The sequence below is a fragment of the Ranitomeya variabilis genome, chromosome 3 (genome assembly GCF_051348905.1).
Source record: "Ranitomeya variabilis isolate aRanVar5 chromosome 3, aRanVar5.hap1, whole genome shotgun sequence".
In the NCBI taxonomy this organism is placed as follows: Eukaryota; Metazoa; Chordata; class Amphibia; order Anura; family Dendrobatidae; genus Ranitomeya; species Ranitomeya variabilis.
In genome coordinates this window covers 727,718,604-727,743,265 of record NC_135234.1, presented here as the reverse complement: position 1 = coordinate 727,743,265, position 24,662 = coordinate 727,718,604, and the positions used below count along the sequence as shown (strand labels likewise).

The following is a 24,662-nucleotide window of genomic DNA, read 5'->3' as shown; positions in this document are numbered from 1 at the left end:
CGTGTCAAGTTATGTCTTTGGGTACGCAGTGCTCCCCTGACTCCCGGCTTCCTGCCTGTTGGGGAAGGGTGTGCGCTGCTACTTGATTAACAGTTTGGACCAGTGGCATGGTTAAGGTTCTGTCCAAATTGTGCACTTCCCACTGCTGTACTCAAAGGTAGCTTCACCTCCAGCATCAGAGGAGCACTGAACCTAGCCGGGTTGGTGGATACCGCCTGCTCTCATCTCGGGTGAAGAGACTGGCCTCTGCTAACAGAATTCAGCGATAGCTGGTTCCCTATGTAACGAGCAATAAACTATTGAAATAATTTTTCTCTATAAATTGTTTTTACAAGAACTTGGCACTTTTAACATTTAAGATAAGATAACCCTTTTAATGTTTTTTTTGGGGACGGCATACCCTGTTGTGGAGCTCCTCGCATGTTTATGCATTACATAAACCACCACTCATCGGGGCGACCTCCATGTAATGCAGCATTTGTAAGTCTCTTAGCTTTCTCTGCACATGTCTGTAATAATGATTACCGATCATACTTACCTGATTAGAGATTTTCTTGAAAACTGATGCAAGCACTGTCCCGCTGCAGTAGGGATTTATCACCCCTATAACCAGTGTTATTGGAAATATAGGTCCCTCCGGGACTAGAAGATGTGATTGCATTTCGACATCAATAGCTTTAGACTAACTTCTTTGTCTCATTGCAGCGTCAGAAGGCCGTCAACCTGAACGTTGTGATTGCCGACCTCAGCAATGACTTCCTGATGGGATCCAACCTGCCCAATAGGATTGATGTCAGTGTGATACCAGAACATATCCGCTCTCACTTTTCCTGGGATGGAAAGTATATACAGATCAGTGGGATCCACGCAGACTGTCCGGATGACCTGGTAGGTGATTGACAGGAGCAGACAATTAGATTCCTGCCGTACTTCCGTGCTCAGCAATTTTGCACAGTATGTGTGTACGAAGCTTTTTTTATTTCAATACTCGGTAAAGTGAACTTGTTGCGTGAACACATCCCAAGCTTGTATATATTAAAAAAAAAAAAAAAAAAAATGAATTACTTTGTGCCCGATAAACTAGCGTACAGGAAAAATGTTTTGCACACCCCTTCCTCTTTGTTAGGCGTTAGGCAATCCCTGTCGAAAGCCGCGAGACATGCAGCCGCGGAACTCGGAACATATTTTTCGAGCACGTCGAAGTCACTCGGTTAGCACCCGAGCATGGCGGATAACACTTATCCCAGCACGTTCGCTCATCACTAGTAACCAGCCCTGGCGACTTTTGAGGGTTCATTCTACATTTTTCTAATGTCCTCAGCTTCATCCTTACAATTTTTCTTGTTAAATTGAATGATCTTCCACATGATATTGTGTGTTATGATCCGGTGGTAGGATCACCAAACTGACCTGACAGGTAAACCAGAATATTAGGACAAGCTCTGGGGATGTGGGAACTATACTGACCGCAACCCTGATCCTATCCACACACACTAAAGGCAGCCGTGGAGCGTTACCTGAAAACCTAGACGCCTCTTCACAGCCTGAGAAACTGGCTACCCCTAGAGAGAAAGCAAAGACCTCACTTGCCTCAGAGAAATAACCCCAAAGTTATAGACAGCCCCCCACAAACAATAACGGTGAGTTAAGGGGAAAATACAAACGTAGAAATGAAACAGGTTTAGCAAATGAGGCCCGCTAACACTAGATAGACAGAAGATAGTAAGGGATCTGTGCGGTCAGTACAAAAACTATCAAAAACATCCACGCAAAGAATGCAAGAACCCCCACACCGACTCACGATGTGAGGGGCGCACTCTTGCACCCCAGAGCTACCAGCAAGCGAAAAAATCACATAAAAGCAAGCTGGACTGAACTCATTATATACTGAGAAACGTTTTCAAGGAAATAATGAGCAATATGAACAAGCAAAACTTAGCTTCTCCAGGAGGAGACAGGTCACAAGGAAGGTCCAGGAGAAATCAGAACCAGTACTGAATACAACGACAGCAGGCAAGGACTAAAGGTCCAGGTGAGGTAAATAGGGACCAGCCTAGCAGGAAATGAGGCAGCTGAGCCCAGCTACAGACCAGCCATATCGCTAAAGGCCACCAGAGGGAGCCCAAGAACAGAACTCACACAGTACCACTCATGACCACAAGAGGGAGCCCGAGAACGGAATTCACAACAGTACCTCCCCCTTGAGGAGGGGTCACCGAACCCTCACCAGAGCTCCCAGGCCGATCAGGACGAGCCGAATGAAAGGCACGAACCAAATCGGCCGCATGGACATCGGAGGCGACAACCCAGGAATTATCCTCCTGACCATAGCCCTTCCATTTAACCAAGTACTGGAGCTTCCGTCTCGAAATACGAGAATCCAAGATCTTCTCCACCACATACTCCAACTCCCCCTCGACCAAGACCGGAGCAGGAGGATCCACAGAAAGGGACCACAGGCACCACGTATCTCCGCAACAATGACCTATGGAACACATTATGAATGGCAAATGATGCTGGGAGGTCCAAACGAAATGACACAGGGTTGAGGATTTCCCAAATCCTATAAGGACCGATGAAACGAGGCTTGAACTTAGGAGAGGAAACCTTCATAGGAACGTAACGAGAAGACAACCACACCAAATCCCCCACACGAAGTTGGGGACCCACACAGCGACGGCGGTTAGCAAAGCGCTGAGCCTTCTCTTGTGACAACGTCAAATTGTCCACCACATGGTTCCAAATCTGCTGCAACCTATCCACCACAGAATCCACCCCAGGACAGTCAGAAGGCTCCACCTGACCTGAGGAAAAACGAGGATGAAAACCAGAATTGCAAAAAAAAGGCGAAACCAAAGTAGCAGAACTAGCCCGATTATTGAGGGCGAACTCAGCCAATGGCAAAAAAGTCACCCAATCATCCTGATCAGCAGAAACAAAACATCTCAGATAAGTTTCCAAGGTCTGATTAGTTCGTTCGGTTTGGCCATTCGTCTGAGGATGGAAGGCCGACGAAAAAGATAATTCAATGCCCATCTTAGCACAAAAGGACCGCCAAAACCTGGACACAAACTGGGATCCTCTGTCAGACACAATGTTCTCCGGAATACCATGCAAACTAACCACATTCTGAAAAAAACAGTGGAACCAAATCGGAGGAGGAAGGCAGCTTAGGCAGGGGCACCAAATGGACCATTTTAGAAAAACTATCACAAACCACCCAGATGACAGACATCCTCTGAGAGACAGAAAGATCCAAAATAAAATCCATGGAAATATGCGTCCAAGGCCTCTTTGGGACAGGCAAAGGCAAAAGCAAACCACTGGCACGAGAACAGCAAGGCTTGGCCCGAGCACAAATCCCACAGGACTGCACAAAGGAACGCACATCCCGCGACAAGGAAGGCCACCAAAAGGACCTAGCCACCAAATCCCTGGTACCAAAAATCCCAGGATGACCCGCCAGCACCGAAGAATGAACCTCGGAAATGACTCTACTGGTCCATCTATCCGGGACAAACAGTCTCTCCGGTGGACAACGGTCAGGTCTATTGGCCTGAAATTCCTGCAGCACCCGTCGCAAATCAGGAGAGATGGCAGACAAAATCACCCCCTCTCTGAGGATACCAACCGGTTCAGAAACTCCCGGGGAGTCAGGCACAAAACTCCTAGAAAGGGGATCAGCCTTCACGTTTTTCGAACCCGGAAGATAAGAAACCACGAAATCAAAACGGGAGAAAAACAGCGACCATCGAGCCTGTCTAGGATTTAACCGTTTAGCAGACTCGAGATAAGTCAAATTCTTGTGATCAGTCAAGACCACCACACGATGCTTGGCTCCTTCAAGCCAATGTCGCCACTCCTCAAATGCCCACTTCATTGCCAACAACTCCCGATTACCAACATCATAATTCCGCTCGGCAGGCGAAAACTTTCTTGAAAAGAAAGCACATGGTCTCATCACAGAGCCATCAGAGCTTTTCTGCGACAAGACAGCCCCTGCTCCAATCTCAGAAGCATCAACCTCGACCTGGAAGGCAAGAGAGACATCCGGCTGGCGCAAGACAGGAGCCGAAGAAAACCGACGTTTCAGCTCCTGAAAGGCCTCCACGGCCGCAGGAGATCAATTCGTCACATCAGAACCCTTCTTGGTCAAATCCGTCAAAGGCTTAACCACACTAGAAAAATTAGTGATGAAGCGACGGTAAAAATGAGCAAAACCCAAGAACTTCTGAAGACTCTTCACTGATGTAGGTTGAGTCTAGTCATAAATAGCCTGGACCTTGACTGGATCCATCTCAATAGTAGAAGGAGAAAAAATAAAGCCCAAAAAGGAAACCTTCTGGACTCCGAATAGACATTTAGAGCCCTTCACAAACAAGACATTGGCACGCAGGACCTGAAATACCATCCTGACCTGCTTCACATGAGATTCCCAATCATCAGAAAAGACCAAAATATCATCCAGGTACACAATCATAAATCTATCCAGATACTCTCGGAAGATGTCATGCATGAAGGACTGAAACACAAAGGGGGCATTAGAAAGCCCAAAAGGCATCACCAAGTACTCAAAATGGCCTTCGGGCGTATTAAATGCTGTTTTCCATTCGTCGCCCTGCTTTATGCGCACAAGATTATACGCTCCTCGAAGATCTATCTTGGTGAACCAACTGGCCCCCCTAATCCGAGCAAACAGATCGGACAACAGTGGCAAAGGGTACTGAAATTTGACCGTGATTTTATTTAGAAGGCGATAATCTATACAGGGTCTCAGAGAACCATCCTTCTTGGCCACAAAAAAGAACCCCGCACCCAAAGGGGATGAGGACGGGCGAATATGCCCTTTCTCCAAAGACTCCTTTATATAACTCCGCATAGCGGCATGTTCTGGTACAGATAAATTAAAAAGTCGTCCCTTAGAGAACTTACTACCAGGAATCAAATTTATGGCACAATCACAATCCCTATGAGGAGGTAGGGCACTGGATTTGGGCTCATCAAATACATCCTGGTAGTCCGACAAAAATTCAGGGACTTCAGAAGGAGTAGAAGAAGCAATTGACACCAAAGGAGCATCGCCATGAATTCCCAGGCAACCCCAACTTGACACAGACATTGCTTTCCAATCCAGGACTGGATTATGAGCCTGCAGCCATGGCAGACCCAACACGACAACATCATGCAAATTATGTAGTACAAGAAAGCGAATCACCTCCTGATGTGCAGGAGTCATGCACATGGTCACTTGAGTCCAGTACTGAGGTTTGTTCTTGGCCAATGGCGTAGCATCAATTCCCTTTAGAGGAATAGGGAATTGTAAAGGCTCCAAGACAAAACCACAGCGCCTGGCAAATGACAAATCCATCAAATTCAGGGCAGCACATGAATCCACAAAAGCCATAACTGAGTAGGATGACAGAGAGCAAATCAAAGTAACAGACAAAATGAATTTAGGCTGTACAGTACCAATGGTGACAGACTTAGCGGAGCTTCTTGTGCGCTTAGAACACTCTGAGATAACATGAGCAGAATCACCACAGTAAAAGCACAACCCATTCTGACGTCTGTGATTTTGCCGTTCAACTCTGGTCAGAATCCTGTCACATTGCATAGACTCAGGTTTCTGTTCAGAAAATACCGCCAGATGGTGCACAGGTTTGCGCTCCCGCAAACGCCGATCAATCTGAATGGCCAAAGACATTGACTCATTCAGACCCGCAGGTGTGGGGAACCCCACCATAACATCCTTAAGGGCTTCAGAAAGACCCTTTTTTGAAAATCGCTGCCAGGGCACACTCATTCCATTGAGTGAGCACAGACCATTTCCTAAACTTCTGACAGTAAACCTCTGCTTCATCCTGACCCTGAGAGAGAGCCAGCAAAATCTTTTCTGCCTGGTCTACTAAATTAGGTTCCTCATAAAGCAATCCAAGCACCAGAAAAAACGCATCTACATTTAGCAATGCAGGATCTCCTGGTGCCAGAGAGAATGCCCAATCTTGAGGGTCACCACGCAACAAAGAAATAATAATTTTAACTTGCTGAACAGAGTCACCAGAGGAACGAGGTCTCAGAGAAAGGAACAACTTGCAATTATTCTTAAAGTTCAGAAACCTAGATCTATCTCCGGAGAACAGCTCAGTAATTGGTATTTTAGGCTCTGACATAGGACTGCGAACTACATAATCCTGAATGCCTTGTACCCTTTCAGTGAGATGATCCACACTAGAAGACAGACTCTGAATGTCCATATCTGCAGCTGAATTCTGAACCACCCAGAGATTAAGGGGAGGAGAGAGGCTAGACACACTGCAGAGGAAAAAAAAATAAAAATCACCTCAGGACTTCTCTTATCCCTCTTCTGCGATGCATTAACACTTTATTGGCCTGCTGTACTGTTATGATCCGGTGGTAGGATCACCAAACTGACCTGACAGGTAAACCTGAATATTAGGACAAGCTCTGGGGATGTGGGAACTATACTGACCGCAACCCTGATCCTATCCACACACACTAAAGGCAGCCGTGGAGCGTTACCTGAAAACCTAGACGCCTCTTCACAGCCTGAGAAACTGGCTACCCCTAGAGAGAAAGCAAAGACCTCACTTGCCTCAGAGAAATAACCCCAAAGTTATAGACAGCCCCCCACAAATAATAACGGTGAGTTAAGGGGAAAATACAAACGTAGAAATGAAACAGGTTTAGCAAATGAGGCCCGCTAACACTAGATAGACAGAAGATAGTAAGGGATCTGTGCGGTCAGTACAAAAACTATCAAAAACATCCACGCAAAGAATGCAAGAACCCCCACACCGACTCACGATGTGAGGGGCGCACTCTTGCACCCCAGAGCTACCAGCAAGCGAAAAAATCACATAAAAGCAAGCTGGACTGAACTCATTATATACTGAGAAACGTTTTCAAGGAAATAATGAGCAATATGAACAAGCAAGACTTAGCTTCTCCAGGAGGAGACAGGTCACAAGGAAGGTCCAGGAGAAATCAGAACCAGTACTGAATACAACGACAGCAGGCAAGGAGTAAAGGTCCAGGTGAGTTAAATAGGGACCAGCCTAGCAGGAAATGAGGCAGCTGAGCCCAGCTACAGACCAGCCATATCGCTAAAGGCCACCAGAGGGAGCCCAAGAACAGAACTCACACAGTACCACTCATGACCACAAGAGGGAGCCCGAGAACGGAATTCACAACAATTGTGGGACACGCAACGTCGTACATATGTGACACCTGATTATTTCTATCCTTTTGCAGTGTATTATTATTTTATGTTCATCTAGGTTCGGGAAGCCGCCTACAAGATCTTCCTTTACCCCAACAGCAGTCAGATAAAATGCTTGGATGAACTGCTCAAGAGTAGAAACGCGTTAGCTCAGCTTGTTGGCTATCCGACATTTGCACACAGAGCGTTGCTTGGGACCATGGCAAGAACTCCAGGTGAGAAATGTGTGTGATCATCATCCAACTGAGGTGTCCGGTTCAGTTTGTATAGTTCAGAGATACTTCCGCCACAAGGTCGTAGCAAAATGGCGTCTATTGTGTGGCATGTGTTTTTCGCAATGAGACTTTTTCTAAGTGTGATTCAGTGAGGAAATAATAAATCTTATGGTGACCCTGACAAATTTGTATACCCAGCAATTTTCACCCAAAATCACACATCATCATACGCCAGATGGACCCCTGTAAATGCAGCAGAGATGATGACATTTTGGTGCATTGTGCTGCATATGGGCATAGTCAGAAAACCAGAGCTTCGGCAATACTGGACTCTCTTCAGCACACCGGTATTTCGTATGGCCATGATAAGGACACCCAGATTGATCACCTGAATGTCCCCTTGTCCTTGGATGGGAGTGGGAAAATTGTGTGTGGATTGCTGCACCCACTGCTGGATAATAATTATCACCTCTACGTAGATAACTTAAACACCAGCATCCCACTCTTAAAAGACCCTCTCTGTGAAAAATCAGAGAGGTCTCCCTAAGCCGCTAATTGGGCAACTACTGAGAAAGGGCAATAGCAGATCCCAATACAGCAACAACATGCTGGTGGTCAACTATAAGGACAAGAGGGATGTCGTTATCTTGACCAACATACACTGTGACAACAGCTCCTTTGTCACTGTCCAAGGTACCACAACAAAAGTCCCAAAACCAGATTGTACCCTGGATTATAATAAGTTCATGGGGTGTAGATCTCAAATCAGGTCCTGAAACCATACAGTGCCATGCGAAAAGGTAAAATATGGTACAATAGTTTGGAAGTAGTCATCAAGGCCTTAATTTTTGGCAGTGAGGAAGGTGAGGTTCTAAAACTAATGGTGCACATATTGTCCCAGGTCAACATTTTCCAGGAGAGGTTCCTCAAACAGTGAATGGAAGATCCCAAACAAGGTGCAGAGTATGCTCCAATAGCGGAATATGAAGAGACACAATTTAACAGTGTGAAACCTGGCCTTTGCATTAAGGATTGCTTCAAAGCGTACCACACGTCCATAAATGAATACAATTTGTTCTTACCCTGTTAACGCAACACACTTGTATAATCTGATGTACTCCGCACATCTTACACATACCACCACTTTATAAATTCATACACTAGTAAAACCAAAAGCATGATTATCATTACTATAACTATGCCTTTAGATAATTCCTTGAGCGGTGTAGTATCCGAAATGGGGTCTTGTAGGGGGTTTCCACTGTTTGGCACATCAGCGGCTCTGCAAACACAACATGGCGCCTTCAGACCATTCTATCAAAGTCTGCGCTCCAAAATGTCACGCCTTCCTTTTTAGAGCTCAGCAGTGTGTCCAAGCAGTAGTTTTCCTCCACATATGGAGTATTGGCACGCTCAGGAGAAATTGCACAACAAATTTTGGGCTCATTTTCTCCTGTTACCTTTGTGAAATTTAACAAATTTGGGGCTAAAGCAATACTTTTGTGTGAAAAATCAATTTTTTTCCATTTTCACGGCTCAATGTTATAAAATTCTTTGAAGTTCCTGGGGGTTGAAGGTGCTCACCACATATCTAGATAAATTCCTTGAGGGGTCTTGTTTCCAAAATGGGGTCACTTGTATGGAGTTTCCACTGTTTAGGCCCATCAGGAGCTCTCCAAGCACGCCATGGTGTCCGCTCTCAATTCCAGCCATATTTGCGTTTCAAAAAGTCAAACGGTGCTCCTTCCCTTCTGAGCCCTGCCGTGCACCCAAACAGTAGTTTTCCACCACATGTGGGGTCGATCGGCGTGCTCAGGAGAAATTGCAAAACAAATTGTACTGTCCATTTTCTCCTCTTACCCCTGTGAAAATGCAAAATTTGGGGCTAGTTTTTTATTTTTTCCTTCCACATTGCTTCCTGTGAAGCACCTAAAGGGTTAATAAACTTCTTGAATGTGGTTTTGAGGACTTCGAGGGGTGCAGTTTTTTTAAATAGTGTCATTTTTGGGTATTTTCTGTCACATAGGTCCCACAAAGTCACTTCAAATGTGATGTGGTCCCTAAAAAAATTGATTTTGTTGATTAAAATTAGAATTGCTGATAAACATTTAACCCTTCCAACTTCCTAACAAAAAAAATTGTAAAATTAATGCTGATGTGAAGTAGACATTTTGGAAAGGTTATTTCTTAATTATTTTGTACAGCATGACTAACTGGATTAACCCCTTCACCCCAAAGCCTGTTTTCACCTAAGTGACACGGCCAATTTTTACAATTCTGACCACTGTCACTTTATGAGGTCATAACTCTGAAACGCTTCAACGGATCCTGGTGATTCTGAGATTGTTTTCGCGTGACATATTGTACTTTATGATAGTGGTAAAACTTCTTCGATATGACTTGCATTTATTTGTGAAAAAAACAGAAATTTGTCGAAAATTATGAAAATTTAGCAATTTTCAAATTTTTCGTTTTTATGCCCTTAAATTAGAGAGTTATATCACATAATATAGTTAATAAACAACATTTCCCACATGTCTGCTTTACATCAGCACAATTTTGGAAACATAATTTTTTTTTGTTAGGGAGTTATAAGGGTTAAAAGTTGACCAGCGATTTCTCATTTTTGCAACAAAATTTGCAAAACCATTTTTTTTACGGACCACCTCACACTTGAAGTGACTTTGAGGGGTCTATATGACAGAAAATGTCCAAAAGTGACACCATTCTAAAAACTGCACCCCTCAAGGTACTCTAAACCACATTCAAAAAGTTTATTAACCCTTCAGGTGCTTCACAGGAATTTTTGGAATGTTTAAAAAAAATTGAACATTTAACTTTTTTTTCACAAAATTTTTACTTCAGATCCAATTTGTTTTATTTTACCAAGGGTAACAGGAGAAATTGGACCAAAAAAGTTGTTGTACAATTTGTCCTGAGTACGCCGATACCCCACATGTTGGTGTAAACCATTGATTGGGCACATGGCAGAGCTCGGAAGGGAAGGAGCGCCATTTGACTTTTCAATGCAAAATTGGCTGGAATTGAGATCGGAACCCATGTCGTGTTTGGAGAGCCCCTGACGTGCCTAAACAGTGGAAACCCCCAGAAGTGACACCATTTTGGAAAGTAGACCCTCTAAGGAACTAATCTAGATGTGTGGTGAGCACTTTGAACCTCCAAGTGCTTCACAGAAGTTTATAATGTAGAGCCGTAAAAAAAAATTAATATTAATTTTCACAAAAAATGATCTTTTTGCCCCCAATTTTTTATTTTCCCAAGGGTAGCAGGATAAATTGGACCCCAAAAGTTGTTGTGCAATTTGTCCTGAGTACGCTGATACTTCATATATGGGGATAAACCACTGTTTGGGCGCATGGCAGAGCTCGGAAGGGAAGGAGCGCCATTTGACTTTTCAATGCAAAATTGGCTGGAATTGAGATCGGAACCCATGTCGTGTTTGGAGAGCCCCTGACGTGCCTAAACAGTGGAAACCCCCACAAGTGACACCATTTTGGAAAGAAGACCCCCTAAGGAACTTATTTAGATGTGTGGTGAGCACTTTTAACCCCCAGTTGTTTCACTAAAGTTTAGAATGTAGCGCTGTGAAAATCAAAAAATCATTTTTTCTTTCCACAAAATGATGTTTTAGCCCGCAATTTTTTTTCCCCCAAGGGTAACAGGAGAAATTGGACCACAAAAGTTATTGTCCAATTTGTCCTGAGTACGCTGATACCCCATACATTGGGGGGGAACCACTGTTTGGGCGCACGGCAGAGCTCGGAAGGGAAGGAGCGCCGTTTGAAATGCAGACTTAGATGGATTGGTCTGCAGGTGTCATGTTGCATTTGCAGAGCCCCTGATGTACTTAAACAGTAGAAACCCCCCACAAGTGACCCCATATTGGAAACTAGACCCCCCACGGAACTTATCTAGATGTGTTGTGAGAACTTTGAACCAACAAGTGTTTCACTACAGTTTATCACGCAGAGCCGTGAAAATAAAAAATATTTTTTTTTCCACAAAAATTATATTTTAGCCCCCACATTTTTATTTTCCCAAGGGTAACAGGAGAAATTGTACAAAAAAAGTTGTTGTCCAATTTGTCCTGAGTACGCTGATACTTCATATATGGGGATAAACCACTGTTTGGGCGCACGGCAGAGCTCGGAAGGGAAGGAGCGCCGTTTGAAATGCAGACTTAGATGGATTGGTCTGCAGGTGTCATGTTGCATTTGCAGAGCCCCTGATGTACCTAAACAGTAGAAACCCCCCACAAGTGACCCCATATTGGAAACTAGACCCCCCACGGAACTTATCTAGATGTGTTGTGAGAACTTTGAACCCCCAAGTGCTTCACTACAGTTTATAACGCAGAGCCGCGAAAATAAAAAATATATTTTTTTCCACGAAAATTATACTTTAGCCCCCATGTTTTTATTTTCCCAAGGGTAAGGCTGGTTTCACACTTGCGTTTTTTTAAAAAACGCATGTGTGAAAAAACGCATGTAATCGCGGTAAAACGCATGCGTTTTTTTAGACGCATGCGTTTTTATAGAAAAACACAAGAAAACAAGAAAAAACCAAAAAACCCTAACCCTAACCCTACCCCTACCCCTAACCTGAAATACGTGGCACTGAAATACGTTTATATACGTATATACGTATATAAGTGCCACGATATTTCAGTGGCCACGTATATAAGTGCCACGTATATAAGTGCCACGTATATAAGTGCCACGTATATAAGTGCCACGTATATAAGTGCCACGTATATAAGTGCCACGTATATAAGTGCCACGTAAATAAGTGCCACGTATATAAGTGCCACGTATATAAGTGCCACGTATTTCACGTAAATGCCATGATATTTCACTGAAATACCGTGGCACTTAAATACGTGGCACTGAAATACGTGGCACTGAAATACGTGGCACTGAAATACGTGGCACTAAAATATCGTGGCACTGAAATATCGTGGCACTGAAATATCGTGGCACTGAAATAACGTGGCACTGAAATACGTGGCACTGAAATACGTGGCACTGAAATATCGTGGCACTGAAATATCGTGGCACTGAAATATCGTGGCACTGAAATACGTGGCACTGAAATACGTGGCACTGAAATACGTGGCACTGAAATACGTGGCACTATGACTGTCAGAAAATGTTCATTAAACGGTTAGGGATGAGTTTAGGGGTAGGGTTAGGGTTAGGGTTTGGATCCCTTTATCACCTTGATGGTGGTGGGTGACTTTTCAGTGTGTGTTCTGTTTTTTTTCTATAAAAACGCATGCGTTTTTAACGCAAACAAACGCGTTGAGATCGGACGCCATGTCGCGTTTGGAGAGCCCCTGATGTGCCTAAACAGTGAAAACTCCCCAATTCTAACTGAAACCCTAACCCCAACCCTAACCCTAGTCCTAACCCTAGCGCTACTTTCACACTAGCGTTTTTTTGCATACGTCGCAATGCGTCGTTTTGGCGAAAAAACGCATCCTGCAAAGTCATCTGCAGGATGCGTTTTTTCCCCATAGACTAACATTAGCGACGTATTGACACACGTCGCAAGCGTCGTGCGACGGTTGCGTCGTGTTGTGGCGGACCGCCGGCAGCAAAAAACGTTACATGTAACTTTTTTTGTGCTGACGGTCCACCATTTCCGACCGCGCATGCGCGGCTGGAACTCCGCCCCCACCTCCCCGCACCTCACAATGGGGCAGCGGATGCATGGAAAAACAGCATCCGCTGCCCCCGTTGTGCGGCGCTTGCACAGTATGCGTCGGTATGTCGGGCCGACGCAGCGCGACGGCCCCGTACCGACGCTAGTGTGAAAGTAGCCTAACGGGAAAATGGAAATAAATATATTTTTTAAAATTTTATTATTTTTCCTAACTAAGGGGGTGATGAAGGGGGATTTGATTTACTTATATAGCGTTTTTTGGGCGGATTTTTATGGTTGGCAGCCGTCACACACTAAAAGACGCTTTTTATTGCAAACAATAGTTTTTGCATCACCACATTTTGAGAGCTATAATTTTTCCATATTTTGGTCCACAGAGTCATGTGAGATCTTGTTTTTTGCGGGACGAGTTGACGTTTTTGCTGGTACCATTTTCGGGTACATGACATTTTTTAATCGCTTTTTATTCCGATTTTTGGGAGGCGGAATGAACAAAAACCAGCAATTCCTGAAATTCTTTTAGGGGGTGCGTTTATACCGTTCCGCGTTTGGTAAAAAGGATAAAGCAGTTTTATTCTTCGGGTCAGTACGATTACAGCGATAACTCATTTATGTAATTTTTTTATGTTTTGGCGCTTTTACACAATAAAAACTATTTTATATAAAAAATAATTGTTTTTGCATCGCTTTATTCTGAGAGCTATAACTTTTTTATTTTTCTGCTGATGATGCTGTATGGCGGCTTTTTTTTTGCGGGACAAGATGACGTTTTCAGCGGTACCATGGTTATTTATATCCGTCTTTTTGATCGCGTGTTATTCCACTTTTTGTTTGGCGGTATGAGAATAAAGCGTTGTTTTTTGCCTCGTTTTTTTTTTTTTTTTTTTTTACGGTGTTCACTGAAGGGGTTAACTAGTGATATAGTTTTATAGGTGGGGTTGTTACGGACGCGGCGATACTAAATATGTGTACTTTTATTGTGTGTTGTTTTTTTTATTTAGATAAAGAAATGTATTTATGGGAATATATTTATTTTTTTTTTCTTTATTTAGGAATTTTTTTTTATTTTTTTTTTACACATGTGGAAAAATTTTTTTTTAACTTTTTTACTTTGTCCCAGGAGGGGACATCACAGATCGGTGATCAGACCGTGTGCATAGCACTCGGTCTGATCACCGATGTGACAGGCACGTTCCACAGGCTTGCCGGCGCCTGCTATGAGGATTCTCAGCAGACGCCGGCAAGTAGGGTCATCTTATGACCCGGAAGGAGTCCCGCGGCCATCTTGGATCCGGGGACTCCTTCCAGGTCACCGGAGCAGCGCGATCTCATCGCGCTGCTCCGGTGGGAGAGCGCAGGGAGCCCCCGTCCCTGCGCGATCCCCCTCTATGCCGCTGTCACTATTGACAGCAGGCATCAGAGGGGTTAAATGCCCGCGATCGGCGACAGCGCCGATCGTGGGCATTGCTGCGGGGTGTCAGCTGTCATATACAGCTGACACCCGCACCCGATCACCGCGGCGCTCAGCGCGAGACCGCGGTGATCGGGGCGCCGTACTAGTACTGCGGCTGGCACTAATGCAGTGCCGGCAGCGCCGTACTAGTACGGCGCATGTCACGAAGGGGTTAAGGATATAAAAATCGCAAGTTTGAAAACTGCTAAATTTTCACCAAAATTCCAATATTTTATAAATAAACACAAAAAATATATGGACCTAAATTACCACTAACATGAAGTACAACGTGTCATGAGAAAACAGTCTCAGAATCAGTGGGATCCGTTGAAGCGTTCCAGAGTTATTACCAAAAAGTGACGCTCGTCAGAATTGAAAAAATTGACCTGGTGAGGAAGGTGAAAACAGGCTCTCGGGTGAAGGGGTTAAAGCAGATGGATGTCTAAGCTCCACCTTGTGGAGCCCCAAATGTAGACCTCCGATTCCTCATTGCTTTTGTGCCTGTTTTTTGTCTATTTTTTGTGTTTTGTGCCTTTCTTTTTTGTTTGCACCCAATTCATTATCATATTTGCGTTTTGTTTTTGTTTTTTAAATCCATTTTATGAGCTCGCTTGTTTGGTGTTTTGTTTTGAGGGTGGAGTTTATGAATTTCAGATGTTTTCAGTTGATTCTTTCTTTACTTGCAACTTTTTAAAAAGGCTCAAAATTTTGTTCAATTTCGCTCTGGTTTCCCTCTGGTATATTTTGGTGCATGATTTTATTTATTTATTTATTTATACACAAAAAGCAATTGAAAACAGGGAAAAAAAGCCCATTTTTGACATTGCGCCAAATGCATGAATCGCGTGCACCATTTTAATGAATTTTGGCGCCAAAAATGTTAATTAATACCACGAGACAAAGGAAGTGGATACAAAAAAAACACAATGATGAATCGCAGCCATAATGTCGGCTAAGCTTAACCCTGCAGTCAGAACAGAGAGTATAAGAGATCAAACTATATATACTGTATATATAATTTGAACACTTATTTTGGATGTCGTTGCTTTTAAGACTGAAATAGGAAAGGAAGCAGATCTCCGCTTCATATGATGCTCTGTGTGCAGGTCACATCAGGACTATTTTCTTGACTTTAGTAACTTTATCTGCTTTTATTGCCAGAGACTGTGATGCTGTTTCTTGAAAAGTTATCCAGCAAACTAAAAGAACGGTAAGTTACTATCCTTATTGTGGAGGCCACCTACCATGCTGGAAAGGTCTGTCCAAATCTTATAACCCCTTTAAGGCTGGGGCTACACAGCGGTTTCTAGGTGTTCAATAGTGATGATCGAGCCACCTCCGATAAGGGGTTATCCGCCATGCTCGAGTGCTAATAGACCATCTTCGTTGTGCTCTAACATTATGTTCGAGTCTCCGAGGCTGCATGTCTCGTGGCTGATTGACAGCCGCAACGCTTGCAGGGATTTCCTAACAAACAGGTAATCCCTCAAACATATTATTAGAGGACGCCGAAGATGCTCCATTAGCACTCGATCATGGCGGATAACCCCTTATCCAAGCACGCTCGCTCATCACTAGACTGCTCAACATAAGATCACGATGTCTTGCGCTACATTGCGACTCATGATAGTTAATGTGGGCACGTTGCGACCAGTAAGTTGCCGCAATCACAGCACAAATTGAATCCTTCTGGATTTTTGAATGTTCACATTTACTATAATTACATAAAACTGACAGCAGAACATTTGAGTTCTTATACCTTTCTCAAGATGTGACGTAGAAGTACGTCCCTGGTCCGGATCCACTGTACAGAGCAGGCTCAGGAGCTGATCCCGCATCATTCCATGAAAATGCCGACTGTTTTACAGAGTTGACGTCTTTCTAATTGCTCCTTTTTAACTACACAAAGGCCACCGTCAATCTTTGACAGTGGTGTTTAAAGAGCCAGATTGCTGGTACGCACATTGGCCCCCTACAGCACGAGCACCAGCAACCATCTTTGTCCTCCTGTGAAGCTCAGCCTGGGGCATACATTACTAGGAGAATGTAATTGTCTCTATATACTGCAATGAGGCGCTATTACACATGATTCACAATTTGCAGAGAAAGGTATCATCTAATCATTCATTAAACAAGCTGGCCAAATTAACCTTATGTAGAAGCAAAAATAAATTTGTGTGCTAGGATCTGGTTATTTTTGCTGAACAGTGGGCCCCAAGAATGAATGTTAGTGGTGGGCCTACGATGACTACAGAACAGATGTATTGCAGCATGTCTAGTATAAGCGGTGAAATAATAGCAAGTTCAGGTCCTCTAAAGTCAGTAAAAAATAGAACAAAAAATATGAAAAAAATTATACCGATATATAAACATTTTAATCACCCCTGCCCCTTCCTTCATCATTAAAAGAGTAAAGAAATTAAAAAATGAAATTAAAAAATTTTATCACTGCACCTGTAAAAGTCCAGTCTATCAAATTATAAAATTTGCCCAATTATTAAACCCGTAAGAAACCGGAGAAAACCCATGAAAACACGGGGAGAGCAAAAAACCTCTTTGCATATGTACTTGGTGGGATTTGAACCCAGGACCCCGATGCTGACGTCTGAGCCAACATGCTGCTCCTGAGATTTTAGTATCGGAACATTCTCATGCTGAGCGTTTCACCAGTTATGTTACGATCTCGGGATTCAAATATTTTATATGATTTTTTTTTTTTTTACAGGACATTGAAAGATTTTGAAATGATGCTGGGAATGAAAAAGAAGTTGAACCCCATGAACCCGGTAAGGAGGATTTTATTCTCTCCTCATTCCAATGTACGGCAGCGATAAGAATCAAAAAGGTGTTCAGGCTGTACAACAAAAGACGGGACTACATTAACCCCTTAGCGACCGCCGTTACGCATTAAAACGGTGATCGTGAATAAAGCTGTAGAGCCCCCCAGAGTCAGAAAATCTCCGGGGTCTCAGCTACCGGGGGTAGCATGCTCAGGAGAAATTGCAAATTTTGGGGTTGATTTTTTTTTTCTTGGTAGCCTTGTGAGAATAAAAAAAAAGGTCTAAATTAATTTTTTTGTGAAAAAAAAGTGAAATGTTCATTTTTTTTTTCCAAATTCCAAAAATTTCTCCGAAGCACCTGAAGGGGTTAATAAACTTCATGAATGTGGTGTTGAGCACCTTGAGGGGTGCAGTTTTTAGAATGGTGTCACACTTGGTTATTTTCTGTCATATAGGCCCCTAAAGTCACTTCAAATGTGAGGTGGCCCCTAAAAAAAATGGTTTTGTACATTTTGTTGGAAAAATGAGAAGTCGCTGGTCAACTTTTAACCCTTATAACTTCCTAATGAAAAACATTTTGTTTACAAAAATTGTGCTGATGTAAAGTAGACATGTGGGGAATGTTATTTATTAACTAGTTTGTGTGACACATCTCTGATTTAAGGGCATAAAAATTAAAAGTTTGAAAATTGCAAATTTTTCATTCAATTTTTTTTTTCACAAATAAACACAAGTCATATTGAAGAAATTTTTCCACTATCATGAGGTACAATATCTCACGTTCCAGAGTTAGAATTGTCAAATTTTCTTGGTCATTAAGGTAAAAATTGGCTCAGTCATTAAGGGGTTACAAACCTTGTTTTTTACCTTTCCTGCAGTTGTACGTAGTTTTGCTATAACTGTATAATAAGACACAGACCGCATGTCCGAAGCTCATACATTCATCTACTGCGGCTGAGCAAACGTTTACAAAGCTGAACATGAGGCTGTTAGGTAACGTTCTGATCAGATGTGTGAAGCCCACTGCTGCATAGGGGGTCCCTAACCCTAAAGGTGCGGCAACCACTGCTGAATAAACTCCGCACCAGCAGGGGGAGTGAGCCAGTGCCCCACACCCCCCATGCTGCAAAGCCTCCACAGCACCCATGCTGCACTGCAAAGCCTCCACAACACCCATGCTGCACTGCAAAGCCTCCTCAGCACCCATGCTACACCTCAAAGCCTCCTCAGCACCCATGCTACACCTCAAAGCCTCCACAACACCCATGCTACACTGCAAAGCCTCCACAACACCCATGCTACACTGCAAAGCCTCCACAACACCCATGCTGCACTGCAAAGCCTCCACAGCACCCATGCTACACTGCAAAGCCTCCACAACACCCATGCTACACTGCAAAGCCTCCACAACACCCATGCTACACTGCAAAGCGTCCACAACACCCATTCTACACTGCAAAGCCTCCACAACACCCATGCTACACTGCAAAGCCTCCACAACACCCATGCTACACTGCAAAGCCTCCACAACACCCATGCTACACTGCAAAGCCTCCACAACACCCATGCTACACTGCAAAGCCTCCACAGCACCCATGCTGCAGTGCAAAGCCTCCACAACACCCATGCTACACTGCAAAGCCTCCACAACACCCATGCTACACTGCAAAGCCTCCATAGCACCCATGCTGCGCTGCAAAGCCTCCACAACACCCATGCTACACTGCAAAGCCTCCACAACACCCATGCTACACTGCAAAGCCTCCACAACACCCATGCTACACTGCAAAGCCTCCACAACACCCATGCTACACTGCAAAGCCTCCATAGCACCCATGCTGCGCTGCAAAGCCTCCACAACACCCATGCTACACTGCAAAGCCTCCACAACACCCATGCTACACTGCAAAGCCTCCACAACACCCATGCTACACTGCAAAGCCTCCACAGCACCCATGCTGCAGTGCAAAGCCTCCACAACACCCATGCTACACTGCAAAGCCTCCACAACACCCATGCTACACTGCAAAGCCTCCACAGCACCCATGCTGCAGTGCAAAGCCTCCACAACACCCATGCTACACTGCAAAGCCTCCACAACACCCATGCTACACTGCAAAGCCTCCATAGCACCCATGCTGCGCTGTAAAGCCTCCACAACACCCATGCTACACTGCAAAGCCTCCTCAGCACCCATGCTGCACTGCAAAGCCTCCACAGCACCCATGCTGCACTGCAAAGCCTCCACAACACCCATGCTACACTGCAAAGCCTCCTCAGCACCCATGCTGCACTGCAAAGCCTCCACAACACCCATGCTACACTGCAAAGCCTCCTCAGCACCCATGCTACACTGCAAAGCCTCCACAGCACTCATGCTGCACTGCAAAGCCTCCACAGCACCCATGCTGCGGTGCAAAGCGTCCACAGCACCCATGCTGCAGTGCAAAGCCTCCACAACACCCATGCTACACTGAATAGCCTCCACAACACCCATGCTGCTCTGGAAAACCTCCACAGCACCCATGCTACACTGCAAAGCCTCCACAACACCCATGCTGCACTGCAAAGCCTCCACAAGCACAGCAGCAATGGATCAAGGATCAAATGAAACTTCCATCTTAGTGGGAACCCACCAGTAGGTCGGGTCAGATTGTTAATGAAAAACCTAGTGTTCCGTTTTGTACGTTTTTGCTCAGCCGCAGTAGATCAGTGTGTGAGTGTTGACCGTGCGCTCCGTGTCTTTTTCCTCTACAGTACATCGTTTTGCATTGATTCTTTTTGTTTAGGAATTTTTAGCAATAATGTCTCTGTAAGTAAACGATCCTCCATCACTTATATGTCACTGATGTTCTCTGTCCATTAGGAGTTGATGCCATGGGATCCTCCTTTTTATGGTGGTGTTTTACGTGCAGAAAAGTAAGTTACGCTGCTTATTAGTGACTAGATCAGAGAAGTGTTTGTTTTTATAGATTTTATTATAAGGTTAGTCCTAGTGATGAGCGAGCGTGATTGACACTCCATCGATCTGTTAGACAGCTAATAAACATGCAGGGATTTTAGTTTCTATGTTCTCCCCGTGTTTGCTGGGTTTCCTCCAGGTTCTCCGATTTCCTCCCGCACTCCAAAGACTGGTAGGGAATCTAGATTGTGAGCCCCAATGGGGACAGTGATGATTATTGTCTGTAAGGCGCTGTGGAATATGAGGGTGCTCTAAAAGCAAGGCATAATAATAATAATTACAGTATACTGCCATCAAGTTTTGCATCAGCAAAAATTTTAATTTTTGACCAACAGAGAATTTCTATATAGACAGCAGAGGTGGTTTATTACCGCCTCTGTCTTCTCCATTGCTAGATGCACAGCACTTAGTAGATTATGCACTGACCTCCGCTGCTGGGTATTAGAAAATATCAATCTGCTCTAAAATGTATGGACACGGCTGGATTTTCCTACATCACTGGGGCTGAGCCTCACTGCTGTAGTGTTTGCTGTGTCATAACAATATTTTATTTTTCCATTTCATATAAAAACTAGACTGTAGTTAACTGTTTGACTTTCGTTTATAAAGAGAGGGGTGTTTTTTATTTTTCGGCCCAGCTGTGAGCCTGCCATTGTGCGCTCCGGAAAAACGCCCATTTGTTGCACCTTACAAAGTATCGGGTTGAAGTAGTGAAATTCTTCAGTTTATCCCTTCACTTTTCTTCTGCTGATTTTTTGTGCATAAAGAAGTCTAGGTTAGATTTTTAGCTATTTTCATTGTACCTGCTTTTGTCCAGCAGGGGGCGCCACTGTTTCACAATTGGTTTCAGTCAAAAAATAAGTGAGCGAGAGTAATGAAGCTGAAAGGCTTTTGACTCCACAAATAAGACGGACACCGCTGGATCAGAGGCCTCTGTCGCCGGCTCCTCTGCAGAGAGCACCAGTCAGTGCTCACTTGTAGCACAAAGTATGGAGGTGAACCGGGCCTGAGTAGTGATTGTACGGGCAGGCCTCTCTAACCCAACACTGCACATATTTTGGACCTTTTTAACAACTTTTTGCTTGTGCTGGGGTTTTCTTTTTTCAAATTTTTTTTTATTTTCTACATTTAAAAGTTTTAAAATTCTGTAAAAAATAAAATTGCGTGCAAAGTATAACAAATAAGCAACAGTTACCCCTGGATGCACAAAAGGTAGAAAAAAAAATGGCATAAGCAAAAAGACACCAGATCTGCTGCATTATCCTCCATGCGGCCACCATTGGGATTTACATTCTTATGGAGCTGTAGTAAAAAATCAGTCAGGGAACTTATGTTTCTATTTGCTCATGTGTCCCTATTCACTGAGCCCTTACTTCGGTGCGCACGTGTGGGTGCCCCTGCTTCAGAGAGCACGCTCAGGTGCCCCTGGTTTGGGGCACACACACGGATGCCCCTGCTTAGGTGCGCGGGTGCCCCTGCTTCGGTGAGCATGCGCGGGTGCCCCTGCTTCGGTGAGCATGCGCGGGTGCCCCTGCTTCGGTGAGCATGCGCGGGTGCCCCTGCTTCGGTGAGCATGCGCGGGTGCCCCTGCTTCGGTGAGCATGCGCGGGTGCCCCTGCTTCGGTGAGCATGCGCGGGTGCCTGAGCCCTTACTTCGGTGCGCACGTGTGGGTGCCCCTGCTTCAGAGAGCACGCTCAGGTGCCCCTGGTTTGGGGCACACACACGGATGCCCCTGCTTAGGTGCGCGGGTGCCCCTGCTTCGGTGAGCATGCGCGGGTGCCCCTGCTTCGGTGAGCATGCGCGGGTGCCCCTGCTTCGGTGAGCATGCGCGGGTGCCCCTGCTTCGGTGAGCATGCGCGGGTGCCCCTGCTTCGGTGAGCATGCGCGGGTGCCCCTGCTTCGGTGAGCATGCGCGGGTGCCCCTGCTTCGGTGAGCACGCGCAGGTGCCCCTGCTTCGGTGAGCACGCGCGGGTGCCCCTGCTGCGGTGAGCACGTGTGGGTGCCCCTGCTTCGGTGAGCACGTGTGGGTGCCCCTGGTTTGGGGCACACACACACGGATGCCCCTGCTTAGGTGCGCGGGTGCCCCTGCTTCGGTGAGCATGCGCGGGTGCCCCTGCTTCGGTGAGCATGCGCGGGTGCCCCTGCTTCGGTGAGCATGCGCGGGTGCCCCTGCTTCGGTGAGCACGCGCAGGTGCCCCTGCTTCGGTGAGCACGCGCGGGTGCCCCTGCTGCGGTGAGCACGTGTGGGTGCCCCTGCTTCAGTGAGCACGCTCAGGTGCCCCTGGTTTGGGGCACACACACACGGATGCCCCTGCTTAGGTGCGCGGGTGCCCCTGCTTCGGTGAGCACGCGCGGGTGCCCCTGCTTCGGTGAGCACGCGCGGGTGCCCCTGCTTCGGTGAGCACGCGCGGGTGCCCCTGCTTCGGTGAGCACGCGCAGGTGCCCCTGCTTCGGTGAGCACGCGCGGGTGCCCCTGCTTCGGTGAGCACGCGCAGGTGCCCCTGCTTCGGTGAGCACGCGCGGGTGCCCCTGCTTCGGTGAGCACGCGCAGGTGCCCCTGCTTCGGTGAGCACGCGCGGGTGCCCCTGCTTCGGTGAGCACGCGCGGGTGCCCCTGCTGCGGTGAGCACGTGCGGGTGCCCCTGCTGCGGTGAGCACACGCGGGTGCCCCTGCTGCGGTGAGCATGCGCGGGTGCCCCTGCTTCGGTGAGCACGTGCGGGTGCCCCTGCTTCGGTGAGCACGTGCGGGTGCCCCTGCTTCGGTGAGCACGCGCGGGTGCCCCTGCTGCGGTGAGCACGTGCGGGTGCCCCTGCTGCGGTGAGCACGCACGGGAGACAAGAGTGGACAGTCTTGGAAGTGGTTTATTTTTCACGATCGCATCTGCCCAATCTGCACTTAATAAAGGATTTTTAAAGGGGTTGGCCACTTGATGATATATGTGTAAAAAATAAAAAAAAACCCTAAGGTAATTTGCCATTAAAGGGGTTGGAATATCATCACATTTTCACCTATTCACAAGACGGGTGTTAAGTTGCAGGGGGTGCGATGGCCGTGATCCGCACCGATTCTGAGAATGTGACTTTGGAGTCCCCTGTTTGAGTGAGCCGTGGTCAAGCATCTGCACCACTGATTGTCTATTGACTGATGTATAGAGGTCCAACCGCCATCGAACAGCAACTTATCACATCTACCATAACGCCATTGTCATCTGGACATTTTGTCACTTGTGTCCAACGGGAGTCTGAACAGACGACAGTGATTTTTGCCACCTCTTTACATTCTAGTTACCTACAATGGCTGCAGTTACTCTTGAGTGCCTGCTGCGTAACGCAGCTGGCACGTGCCCTGTATGTAGCTGGTAGTTCAGTTACAGCACTCTCGTAATTTTTCTAACAGAAATTTAAATTTTAATAAGAAACTCAGTTCATATGATAAGAAAACTGTGCTTTAAGCAATGAAAAATACTGTAACATAAGATTTTGATGTTTCGGCTCATGCCGAGCCTTGTTCACATAATCATTACAAGATAGAAATTTTTAAGAAAATACATCAGAAACAAAGTATAACAAAAAATATAAGCAAAGACTTGTCTATATAGATATAGACACTGCTCAAAAAAATAAAGGGAACACTAAAATTCCACATCCTAGATATCACTGACTGAAATATTCTGGTTGCAAATCTTTATCCATTACATAGTGGAATGTGTTTAGAACAATAAAACATAAAAAAGATCAATGTAAATCAAAATGAATATCCCATGGAGGTCTGGATTTGGAATGATACTCAAAATCAAAGTGGAAAATCAAATTACTGGCTGATCTTCAATGGAAATGCCTCAAGACAAGGAAATGATGCTCAGTATTGTGTGCGGCCTCCACGTGCCTGTATGACATCCCTACAACGCCTGGGCATGCACCTGGTGAGGCTGTGGATGATCTCCAGAGGGTTCTCCTCCCAGACGTGGATTGAAGCATCAGTCAACTCCTGTACAGTCTGTGTTGCAACGTGGCGTTGGTGGATGGAACATGACATGATGTCCCAGATGTGCTCGATTGAATTCAGGTCTGGGGAATGGGCGGGCCAGTCCATAGCTTCAATGCCTTCATCATGCAGGAATTGCAGACATACTTCAGCCGCATGAGGCCTAGCATTGTCATGCATCAGAAGCAACCCAGGGCCAACCGCACCAGCATATGGTCTCACAATGGGTCTGATGATCTCATCCCAGTACCTAATGGCAGTCATAGTACCTCTGGCTAGTGGGTCGCTTGCCAGGGCCTAGGGGTACTTGGTACTGGGTCCGGTACTTAAAGGGGGTGTCA

At 45.5% G+C, this 24,662-nt stretch overlaps 1 protein-coding gene across 1 annotated transcript in view; it reads left to right on the top strand.

Annotated features, from left to right (window-relative positions):
* The window catches only part of MIPEP (mitochondrial intermediate peptidase), a 149,243-nt gene that overhangs the window by 14,716 nt on the left and 109,865 nt on the right, over positions 1-24,662 (top strand). The window contains exons 6-10 of the mRNA XM_077298398.1: positions 706-888; positions 7,299-7,455; positions 15,755-15,803; positions 17,319-17,379; positions 20,240-20,292. Coding sequence (XP_077154513.1) covers positions 706-888; positions 7,299-7,455; positions 15,755-15,803; positions 17,319-17,379; positions 20,240-20,292 — 503 coding nt within the window. The remainder of the gene's footprint in view (positions 1-705; positions 889-7,298; positions 7,456-15,754; positions 15,804-17,318; positions 17,380-20,239; positions 20,293-24,662) is intronic.